We start from the raw sequence: 12,152 nt of genomic DNA on the forward strand, positions 1-12,152 counted from the left end.
TTGTAGCTGAGGCAACATTTGAATTAGGGACTTCACACACTTAGCCACTATGCTACATCATCTCTTACAGTATAATTGCCATTGATACTCATAAAACTGTACCATTATGCATTTCCTTCTCTAAGATGAAGTCACATTACTTTTTTGTATTAGGCTCTTTTCCAGTTTAGCATCCAGCAAGTTCAAAAATCAAGACTGCCAAACCTAGGGAATCTAATTATTGTTTAACCTTTAAATTCCCCTTTCATAGGTATCTCATCACAATAGGCCACCGCATGACTAAACCTAGTTGGAAATCTTGTAAGATTTGAGTGATGAACCAACTGGTGCAGCAAATTTTATTTTTTTCTTCAGTTCTGTGAAGAACTGTTCTCTGAAGCAGTTTATGGAAAATGAAATAATCTAGTATGTTTCACTGGTGACAAGATTCTCAACAATGGGTACCTGAGTTTTTGTCATTGAATCCTACATTTCAGTCCACAATTTATTATTATGAAGAAGACTGAATTCAGCAGAATAAAGTGGATGGTTCAGATGGATTTTTTTGGGAAGTGGGGAAGGTCTCTATCTCTCATCCACCCACCTACTCCTACCCCCTATGTGTGCCTTACACATTATGAAACAACTTTGTATGTTCTGGAATGAATTAAGAAAAGAGGTTCCAAAGTTGCATACAAATCAGTTTCTATAAAATATATTACGTGATTCTTTTCCCTTATCCCTTTTCCCTTGATTTCCTGCACTCGTGGCCTCCTTAAACACATTTAAAAAACACAAGTTTGTAATGCTTGAATCATGTGGAATTGTTTCATAAATTATATTGCTTCATTGTTGCATGTCCCTGCAGATAATAAAAAGAGGAAGGAAGATACTTTCGGGAATTTGTTCTGTCTTAGTTGGAGCGTGCTCAAAGAGATTTTCAAGAGCTGTGCCACCAGAAATATGCATCAGGTCATTTTCAAGTAGACTCTGGCAACTTGAATAATTCTTGAAAATTGCTTGAAACAACAGTGCACTCAGTACATTTGTTGTGGAAGGAATGTGCACACAAGGGTTACGGGTACTCTTTTTGACCTCCTCCCCAATTAAGATAGTGTGGCAATATTCTTTTATATACACCGAGGTGAAGGAAAAAGTATCAGTACACTTTATTTCCTGGCCCTCAGTGCTGCTATTGCAGCAGGAAAAGAGAACATCTTGCCTTAAGAATGCTCTCTTTTTATTTTCAAGAGGAAATTTATATTAATTCTCCTCATGAAATTTTGTTTAAAGTGTCACTAAAGGTTCTAAATCTAACCATTCTTGGAAGTCAGATGATGCTTAGAAAATTAATATGTGGCAATACAGTTTTGCTAACATGGAGGGGTGATAAAGAAATTGTAGTACAGTAGTAAAGTTTATGAGCCAGCCTGATAATGTGGGTATGTCTGATCAAGGTAAAACAGGGTGGAATTCTCTGTCTGCCTCTGAACACTAAGGAATGACATACCCACACAAACTTGGGATTCATGCTGGGGATCAAACCCATGGAGATAACAACACATATTAGAAACCTGGGGCAAAAACATGATGTGTTTCAAACAATTCTGGGCAGTGATGGTTGGGGGTGGGGATGAGGTGCTGGTACTCAATAGCCTGATAAAGGATTAGTAGGGCAACAAAAGAAGTGCCTTTTAAAAAACAATTACATATACGAGTGAAGTTTCTTGCTTGTGTATGAACACAGTGTTAAAGCACAGAGGGTGCATGAGCCTAGGACAGGCTTTGAAAATAAATCAAACTGTGCAGTATGATTATTAGATTGAAAAAAGTGCCCCATAGTAAAAAAAAACACTCAAAAGTTCCTCCAAAAGAGAAAATCATCGCTCCAGTTTATTGAAATGAGCATGTGTGAACTCAAAGCATGTCCAAATGAAGTGATTCCAGTAGTTAGTGGATGTAACTTTCCACAACTGCATGACTCCCTGCCTCTTCCCTCACTCCTGTCCCCTGTACAATCCTGCTTCAGTGTTTGGCATTTGTGGCTACAGCCTTTGAGATTTCTCCAGCAAAGGGTACCAAATGAGGAAGGAAAATCTGTACAAGCGCGGAATATGTTGGTTAACAAAATTGCATTGTTATTCAGTCTACGCTGCTGGAGAGACAATGAAAATGAGAGGCATCTTAAGCATATTTTACCTAAATGCACAAAGACATGAGGCATGGACAAAGTGTGTTTAAATTTTTTAAAAACCCAACCCCCAGGTATAAAATTTTCCATTTTTTAAAAAACTAAGCATGGCAATGCAGTTCACCATTCCCATTCTGTCAGCCGTGGTTGACAGGATGGTGCAGGTGTGTGTGTGTGTGTAGGGGTGCACACCTGACTTCTCAACACCAAGCATCATTGCCACTTACCGAGGGGGGAGGGGCAAGGTGCTGGGAGCTCCACAAGATGTGGCACAGTGCCCACATGGTGCTGAGCATCCTGCACAACACTCTTCCTCCTCTTAGTCAGCGGCAGCAATGATCAGCAGGGGGACACCAGGAATGCATCACTGTACTGCCCAAGAAAGCCTGCTAACCCCGGCTACCTTCGGCCCAGCTTGGTCCAGTACAAGAAAAATAATGCATGGCAGTTCAAGGAAACACAATTTTGCCTCAACAATAGAAACATATATTTTTTAAAATGGAAAGAGTCACTTTCTACATGTTAAAATGCATCATACAATAACATTCTGACCCTATATCCACCACAAGAGGCTTCAAGCACCTCAAAACAAAGTTGAACATTTTCTGGGGGGTGGGGAAAGATTAAAATATCCCATCCCAATAAAAACCTATAATAATACAGAAGTTTAAATGAGTGTCAATGAAACTATAATCAAATTTACAGAAACTTAGTAATGTTTGGAATGGGAAAGACAAGGACCTATATGTAAACAGCTCTGGTGTAGTAGCCACTTTCAAATGGCACTATATGGAGGTTGCCTCTACCAAGTAAACCATTTAACTTGAGTGTTACCTTTGTGCCTCTTTTTCTCCCGACCACCATTTAGATGATAGATTATAAAGGATTTTGGAGCATAAGCTATATTTGTTTACTTATTTTACCCTGTGAATCATCGTGTATGGCATGACACAGATAAATCTAATAATAATAGTAATAATAATAATAATAACACCAACAGCATGGAACACCTAAGCAAGATGAGGTTATCTGATTTTTTTTAAAATACTATTTTTTACAAATTTTTCAGATGCATATCACTCTAGTCTCCAAAGGAATGTAACATTTTTGAATGCCCATTCAACTCATTGTTCATCCACATTTTGGGGGATGGAACAGTTTTTGAATTGTTCTCTGCTCATTTCTCACCTAATTACTGGGAAACTTAAATATCTAGAAATAATTTCTATGCCATTGCTGAAATTGCAATTGGCCAAATAAAGAAAGATCTCATCTAGTTTGGCGCAGAGAACCAGACCTCAATTCTAGACCTACAGAGCAGAATAGATTATGGCAAATTTATCTATAGCAATTTTGCTAAATGTTCCTAAAAGAAGTTTAGCCTCTTAGACACAGGACTATCAGTTACACAGAATCATTTCTTACTAAGTGAAATAATTTAGTATGCATACTCAAACTACCATGCTAAGAGGACATTTCAATGGAGTGGAAATAGTCTTACCTAATATGAAGGCCACAACGTAGTTTGAAATCTGTCCCATGCCAACTAGAACAAAAAGAACTGTGAACATTTCCCAGCTGGTTGAGAAGATCTGCAGGAAGCTGAAACCTGTCTGCACACCCATGGTTGCAAATAGAACAGACTTTCTGCCAAACCTTTTGAGGAAAAGAACAAAAAACAAACAAGCAAGACCGTAAATGAATCCACAATATTGTTATTGCCTCATTCTAGAGAAAGCAAAGAAACCTAGCAGGTTGATTTAACTTAAGACTCAAGGAGCAGACATTTCTCCTGCAGATAGGGGCTGGAGCATTGAGTTTACGTTTTGAAAGTTTGGATATTGGCAACATTCACCCAACATTGCACAACCTGTTCATTATTTTTCACTAGAACACAGACTTGTGACATTTTATGAGCCCCACTTTTCAAAAATAAAAATGGTACCCTAGAACAGACTGCCCCAAGAGTCAAATGGAATTCCCTGGGCCCCTCTGTGTGGCCACGGGGACTCAATCTAGGCCACACACCTTCCGCAGCCACACCGTTCAATGGTTCTGCTTTATAGCAAGGTTTCCCAAACTTGGGTCTCCAGCTGCTGTTGGACTTCAACTCCCATCATCCCTAGCTAGGAAGACCAGTGGTCAAAGATGTTGGGATTTGTAGTCCAAAAATAGCTAGAGATCCAAATTTGGGAAACCCTACTTTACCGGAACTTTTGAGTGCTTTTTCCTGGCTGGAGTGTGCCCCTGGACTCCAATAATGCTTTTTGCTTGCATGGATGCAAGATAGGGACCCAGGTGGCGCTGTGGGTTAAACCACTAAGCCTAGGGCTTGCTGATCAGAAGGTCGGTGGTTCGAATCCCTGTGACGGGGTGAGCTCCCGTTGCTCGGTCCCAGCTCCTGCCAACCTAGCAGTTCGAAAGCACATCAAAAATGCAAGTAGATAAATAGGATAAATAGGAACTGCTACAGCGGGAAGGTAAACGGCGTTTCCGTGTGCTGCTCTGGTTCGCCAGAAGTTGCTTTGTCATGCTGGCCACATGACCTGGAAGCTATACACCGGCTCCCTCGGCCAATAATGCGAGATGAGCACGCAACCCCAGAGTTGGTCATGACTTGAGGGCTTTTTCCTGGCTGGAGTGTGCCCCTGGACTCCAATAATGCTTTTTGCTTGCATGGATGCAAGATAGAGTAGGGCATGTGAGTGTGTGTAGAAACTCTCATATTATGCAAAGGTAAAATTTACATGTTTTGTTCTGCCCACTTTTGCTTCTGGTCCTGCCCACCATGGGTGTGTCACCCCTGGAAGGATGCCAAGGATTAACCAACAACTCACAAAAATGAGGCAAGCTTTTGAGTTCTTCAGAACTCTGCATCAGACAAGATGTTTTAAAAAGCAGGGAGTTAGCAGAATCTGTTTTTGGGGGAGGGGAGTACAAACATTAGGCAGGGTTGTACCCATGGGGTCAGCTTGTAATAATAATTATGATGATGATGATGATGTAGACCAGGCATCCCCAAACGTCGGCCCTCCAGATGTTTTGGACTGCAATTCCCATCATCCCTGACCACCTGTTAGCCCTGGTCCTGTTAGCTAGGGATCATGGGAGTTGTAGGCCAAAACATCTGGAGGGCCACAGTTTGGGGGTGCCTGATGTAGACCATTCTGTGAACTCAAATTAATAAAGCTTGACAACCACCAATTTGTCCTGTGCATTCTCTAATTGCAAATTAAAATGACAATTAACTCATTATGCTCATCACACCAAGAGGCAGCACAGCTACAGGTACCTTTGCTTTAAACCATTGAAATTATGTAAATATTGCTGGACAAAATCCTGGTGTTTTCTGTATTCTGTCTAATCGGAGTGATGCTTAGTAAAGAGAAGCAAGATATAATCAGATAACAAGTATTTTAAGTATCAGCTGATGTCACAATAATTTTACAATTGATAAAGTTAAATAATCTGGATTTGCCTTTCTTAGCAGATGAACACATGGTGGCAGCATGTCATTTTCACACTTCCTTTTACTTATCTCAAAATCACAGCCTCTTAAGGCAGCATATCCAGAATACTAGCCTTCACAATAATTAATTACTTGCCCTTCATTCTAAGATCACAGCGCAGGTTACAACAATTAAAACAGAATATCAGAAGAGTTGAAAACAACTAACAATCACAGAAATAACAATAGCATTTTGCTGTCCAAATTATAACACTGATTGTGAAAACCTTGCAGCAATGGTTTACCACAATCCTTTTTCTTTTATCTTCATCCTGGCTCAGGTGTATTTTTATTTCCTTTTCCTGTGTTACACTCATACTCACAGTGTCCTTTTATGGAAGTGAAAATTAATCTGAAAGTACTGGCAAAAACATGTTGCATAATATTATTATTGTTTACTTTTTGTAGGCAAGAATGAATACCCATATACAGCATGGTACACTCACAGTCTCCCTCTCTCCCTCATATGCATGTGTAAGACTTGTAAAGCGCTTTGAGGTTTTTACAATCAAGTGGTGTATAAATTTTTATTAAATAAATAAATAAAGTAGCAGAAGTCAAGGAAGAATGTGTCTTTCTTTTTTTACTGAGGCATGCCTAAGAGTCTAGAAAGTAAAGGGGAAATTCACATTGAGCATGGCACACTATTTGAAGCCTGCTGCGTACGTCGAATTTTGAAAACACTAAATATGACCCTGCTCCCTCAAAAGTGCAGGGCAAAAATCCTAGGGCAGCCAGCTGACTGTGTACTTTACCTGTCTGAGAGTTGTCCTGATACAAAGGATCCAAGCAGCACACCCACAAAGAACAAAGATGTAGTTAAGGGGGTTTTCCAGTCATCATCACACACCAGATTCCACTGCAAGAGAAACACAACAAAGCAAATCCCATGTCATTAAGGCATAAATTTAGCTTAAATTGGTTGCTAACTATATGGATTAGCAGTGACTAAGCAAGAAAGAAAACTTAGGGTAGTGGGGAAGCGCTCAGTAAAAATATCAGCTGAATGTGCTCCTGCTGATAAAAAGCCAAATCCCATGCTAGAGTGTACAGGCGCTCTTAGAATCATAGAATCATAGAGTTGGAAGAGACCACAAGGGCCATCCAGTCCAACCCCCTGCCAAGCAGGAAACACCATCAAAGCATTCTTGACATATGCCTGTCAAGCCTCTGCTTAAAGACCTCCAAAGAAGGAGACTCCACCACACTCCTTGGTAGCAAATTCCACTGCCGAACAGTAAGAGCTTTCTCTCTGTGTGTCTCTCTCACCCACCCACCACCACCACTACTATGCGCATCCCCATCACTCACAACCACAATTACCATGAAATAAATAAATAACCCTTCCTTCACTTGGGGCTGCTGCCCAAACAAGGGAAGGCAGCCTTTGATCAACCAGCGGTGTGGGGTGGGTGGTGCCTTCTCCCCACCTCTGCTGTGTTTGCACACCCATCCTGACACCAGTTCTGCTGGTCACCCTTCTTAGCCCTTCTGGCTCTTGGTATGCAGGCAGATTTGGGACCGGCTGGGCTGCAGCCCAGGTGAGTCTCCTCCCTGTGTACACCACTTTATGTGACTTCATTTGTGGTGGGGGAACACCTGTATTACCGTAGCAAAGGAACTGAAAATAAAATGGGGGGGGTTCTATAATAACGCTTATCTGTATCCATCCTCTTTATACGATGCATAATTTTATAAACCAGAGTTGGGGAACAAGTGGCTTTCCAGATGTCACCGTCTTTAGCCCTAACTCATGGTTGGGGTGATGGGAGCTGTAGTCCAACAACATCTGGAAGGCCACAAGTTCTGCTTTGCTGTTATAAACCCCTAGCATTTAGATATATTTTTCTAAACTAAAAAGCCCCAAATGCTTTAGCTTTGCCTAACAGAGAAGGTGCTCCAGCTCTCTGCTAAATTTTGGTTGCACCTTTTCCAGTTCTACAGTGACATTTTTGAAAAAGGTTTGACCATACATGTACATAGTATTGCATAAGGGCAGTTATGATATGGACTGTTCTATTTACTGTCCCAAATTGGGGAGATATTCACTAGCTTATATGGCTGTAAAGAAAGGATTTTGAAGATGTTCAGAAGCTAACCCTGAGATGGGAGGAGAAGCAAGCTTTGGAACAAATTTAGCTAGCTCCTAAGGTATTTCAAAAATTGGAAACTCATCTTCTTCTTAGATATGGTGTACTGCAACAACCTGGGGCAAACAAATCAATCCTATATAGACATAATCACCTAGGAGTAAGCCCCACTGAAGTTAACAAGACTGACTTTTGAGTAAACATGTATAGCATTGTGGTATCATCTGATGTTGTGCTTTGCAATGTTATCTTATGCTAGCCTAAGAACTCTCAACACATAAGCAAATTCACGGAAATACAGATCTTTTTTGTTTACAAATATAAAATACTTTTATTACCAACACCTATACAGTCGTACCTTGGTTTTCAAACAGCTTAGTTGTCAAACGTTTTGGCTTACGAACGCTGCAAACCCGGAAGTGACTGTTCCAGTTTGCGCACTATTTTTGGAAGCCGAACATCCAACGGGATTTCCAATTGGATGCAGGAGCTTCCTGCAGCCAATCAGAACCTGCGCTTTGGTTTCCAAACGTTTTGGAAGTCGAATGGACTTCCGGAACGGATTCCGTTCAACTTCCAAGGTACAGCTGTATATCTGAAAGAAATGAACTCTTTATTACAATGCATTTGTCTGTGTGTACAGAGTTAATGGGGTCATGAAGAGTCGGACACGACTAAACGACTAAACAACAACAACAGAGTTAATAACAGGCATTTGCTGAAGATAAAATCAATACTCTGCAAATGTAGGCCAAATATCCTTCAGTTGAAAGTTGAGAAATGCCGACAGACAGCTCTGCTCCCACAGAGCTTAGATTACAGAACTCATGTTCTGCAACATGCACACAATTGGCAAACAAACCAGAAGTCAAATCACTTTCAACAGAGCATAAATTGACCTCTCTTTTCTACTGTGAACTATTTAGAGCTTTCATCTATTTCCAACTCATCGAGCTATGATTACTGGAAGAGGAGAAGCAGAAGAGAAAGAGATGGGAGGGGGGGAGAGAGAGAGAGAGAGAGAGAATGACTGAAAGAAAATACAGTCCAGAAACATTATCAGACTTTATGTATTTATATTTATTATGGGCTAAGAAACCCAGATTTTGGAACGAGAGGGAAATCAGAGAGAGAGAGAGAGAGAGAGAGAGAGAGAGAGAGAGAAGAAGAAGAAGAAGAAGAAGAAGAAGAAGAAGAAGAAGAAGAAGAAGAAGAAGGAGGAGGAGGAGGAGGAGGAGGAGGAGGAGGAGGAGGAGGAGGAGGAGGAGGAGGAGGAGGAGGAGGAGGAGGAGGAGGAGGAGGAGGAGGAGGAGGAGGAGGAAGAAGAAGAAGAAGAAGAAGAAGAAGAAGAAGAAGAAGAAGAAGAAGAAGAAGAAGAAGAAGAAGAAGAAGAAGAAGAGGAAGAAGAAAAGAAGAAGAAGAAAATATCTCACGCTTTTATAATGATGTTGCACAAGTGTAAAACAGTTAACTATAATCTATTCTGTTTCAATTTGTGCTAGGAGGAAGAGGCATGTGGGGGCATTTCGGGGGGGGGGGAATGATATGGTACCAAGTGTTAGGCAACTGCTATTCCTTAAACAAACTCAGACTGAGGAGCGTGCATTTGCAAGTTAAGTTTTTATTTTTAGTTCACTTTTTCCTTTGCAAAGTATTTAAAGCAGCCTTCAAAATATAAAGTACGTCACAAAAAATAATCAAAACAAGATTAAAACAAGACTGGGGAAAAAATGAAAACCTGTGGTTCTTTACAAGTCAGTGGCCAGAGAGTGGAAACAGCAGTTCTAACCAACACCATCCTATGAAATCAACATCCCAGGAAAAGGCAGAAAAGCTGCAAAACAATGGCCTCAAATCCAACTTCACAAGGTATCCCGGAAGGCTGATGGTATCAAAAGCTACTGATACAGGGGTATTCACGGGATTTCTTCTGGGGTGAGGGAAAATAAAACACTAAAAGGGGAAGCAGTAAAGTTTTTTCCTCCAAAATGAGAATAGTGCCTGTACATTTTGTATTGTATTTCAGGTTCTACATACACAAGCTTTCTCTGTTTAAGTCTGGGGATGACTATTCATGGGGGTGCAGGGGTGCTTTGTTGCTTTCCAGTACCCTGAGAGGTCCAGCAGAATCAAAAGGTTTTTTTTTTAGTTTACATTGTTATTATTAAAAAAGAAGATACAACTATAAAAGAGAATACCATGCTGTTACAGATATCTCATTTTACAGGTCTTCTATTTTACTTCCCTCCCCCCCCCTTTCCCCTCCCAAAATGACTTCTCAGCCGATACTGAGTTTCTCCCTTCTCGGTCTATACATACTCCCAACGTGCTTTCCCCTTAATTACTTATCGATTTTTAATTATTTTCTTCCCATAATATACAATTCTTAAATTTTCATAGAACCTTTATATATCTAATATGAGTTTAGGATTTTCCACTATTTCTGTTATATAATGCATAAATTGTTTCCAGGTTTCTTCAGACTCTTCCAATTTTACTCCTTTGATTTGTTCATATTTCTTTGCCAATTTATAATAATTATATAATTTTTGTTGCCATTCTTCCAAATTTGGGGTGTTTGCAGACTTCCAATTCATTGCTATCAGGTTTCTCGCAGCTGCTACTGCGTAACTTACACAGCATCTGTCTTGGGGTTTGATGTCTTCTGGCATCATCCCTAATAAGAAGAGTTCCGGAGATTTTTTAAATGAATACTTCAACATTTTCTTTAATTCCTTGTATATTATTTCCCAAAACATCTTGGTTTTATTGCAGTTCCACCACATATGTATGAAGGTGCCAATTTCCTTATTACATTTCCAACAAAAATTATTTAAGCCTGGATACATTTTTGCCAATTTAATGGGTGTTAAATGCCATCTGTTTTGCATTTTTAGAAGATTTTCTTTTAAATCATAATTTGGCGTGTATTTTGAATCTACTTTCCATTATTTCTCCCATTTTTCTATGCCAATTGATTTGCCTAAATCTTGACTCCACCTAATCATACAATCTTTAGTTAATTCCTCTTCTGTCTTCCATTTTAATAAAATTTGATAAAGGTTCCTCAAATATTTATTTTTATTTTCCAATAATATTTCCTCTAATTTTGATATATATTTTTCAAAACCGATTTTTTTTATCCAATTGTAATCTTTGGTTTATTTGGAAATATTGTAACCACGTTTTTGGGTGGCTTTTATTTCTTGATATTCTTTCAATTTTAAATTTCCCTCTTTCTCCTCTAATAATATTTTATATGTAGGCCAATTGTTGTCCATATTAGTTCTTCTTACAGCCACTATTTCGAGTGGTGAAACCCACCAAGGTGTTTTGGGTTCAAAAAACCTTTTATATTTCTGCCATATTACGTAGATAGATCTTCTTACGATGTTCATCATAAAAACATTTTTCCTTTCATTTTTTCCCCTCATTAGGTAGTGGTGCCATCCGAAACCCAGCCCCAACCCCTCTAGATCTAATATATCCATGTCTTTAAGTTCTATCCATTCTTTCATCCACATGATAGCGGCTGCGTCATGATAAGTTTCTAAATCAGGGAGTCCGTATCCACCCCTTTCCCTATGATCAATCATAATTTTATATTTTATTCTCGGCTTCTTGCCGTTCCATATGAATTTAGTAATTGATTTCTTCCAATCCTTAAATATTTTGCTTTTACCCAATAATGGTAGATTTTGAAATAGATATATCATTTTTGATACCACACACATTTTTACTATTGATACTCTCCCCATTAATTTTTTTCCATGCCTCCCCATAATTCTCCTGTATCAGGTCGATTCCCTTGACCGTTGTCTGTATGCCCAAATATTTTAATTTTTTTTGCAATCATTAGACCAGTTTTTTCCTGTAATTCCAATCTATAGATTAGATTGGAATTATAGATCAGAATCAAAAGGTTTGTACCTCCCCTCATCCATCTCCCAGAAACAGTCATGCACCAGGGTAACCAATGTTGTTTCTGCACCAAAACTATAGATTTTATCCAATTTTAGTCCCACACATACTGGGTCCATTAATTTCAGTGGGTTTACTCTGAATATAACTTAGTTGGATAGAATCCCACCTGTTTGTCTGTCTTATATCCCATGTTTCCCCAATATGGAGCCCAAGGTGGAAGCTAGGTCTGAGCGAGACTGTAAAGCATTCCAAGTAGAAAACTACACTTTAAGTAAGTACAACTGTACTTTTAATGGGAAAACACCTGAAACTGAACCACCACCAGCGTCATGATCCTGCATGTCCATGTCTCCGTCCTCAAGTAGCTTGGTTCACATCCTCAGGGTGAACACACTGAAAATGGCATCTATACCATGACTGGGCAGAGCCCTAGAATTGATCAGCTCCAACTTTATATATA

At 39.5% G+C, this 12,152-nt stretch overlaps 1 protein-coding gene and 1 long non-coding RNA gene across 2 annotated transcripts in view; one reads left to right on the top strand and one right to left on the bottom strand.

Annotated features, from left to right (window-relative positions):
- LOC148686866 (uncharacterized) overlaps window positions 1–3,680 on the top strand; it is a 32,029-nt gene extending 28,349 nt beyond the window's left edge. Inside the window, exon 7 of the long non-coding RNA XR_015948132.1 lies at window positions 251–3,680. This is a non-coding gene — a long non-coding RNA (uncharacterized LOC148686866). The remainder of the gene's footprint in view (window positions 1–250) is intronic.
- Window positions 1–12,152, bottom strand: part of LOC118080345 (solute carrier family 22 member 4) — a 58,154-nt gene that overhangs the window by 23,828 nt on the left and 22,174 nt on the right. The window contains exons 2-3 of the mRNA XM_035105413.3: window positions 6,434–6,537; window positions 3,672–3,826 (exon numbers count right to left, since the gene is read on the bottom strand). Of these exons, the coding sequence (XP_034961304.1) occupies window positions 3,672–3,826; window positions 6,434–6,537 (259 nt within the window). The remainder of the gene's footprint in view (window positions 1–3,671; window positions 3,827–6,433; window positions 6,538–12,152) is intronic.

Source organism: Zootoca vivipara, chromosome 2, assembly GCF_965207765.1.
Source record: "Zootoca vivipara chromosome 2, rZooViv2.hap1.1, whole genome shotgun sequence".
NCBI lineage: Eukaryota > Metazoa > Chordata > Lepidosauria > Squamata > Lacertidae > Zootoca > Zootoca vivipara.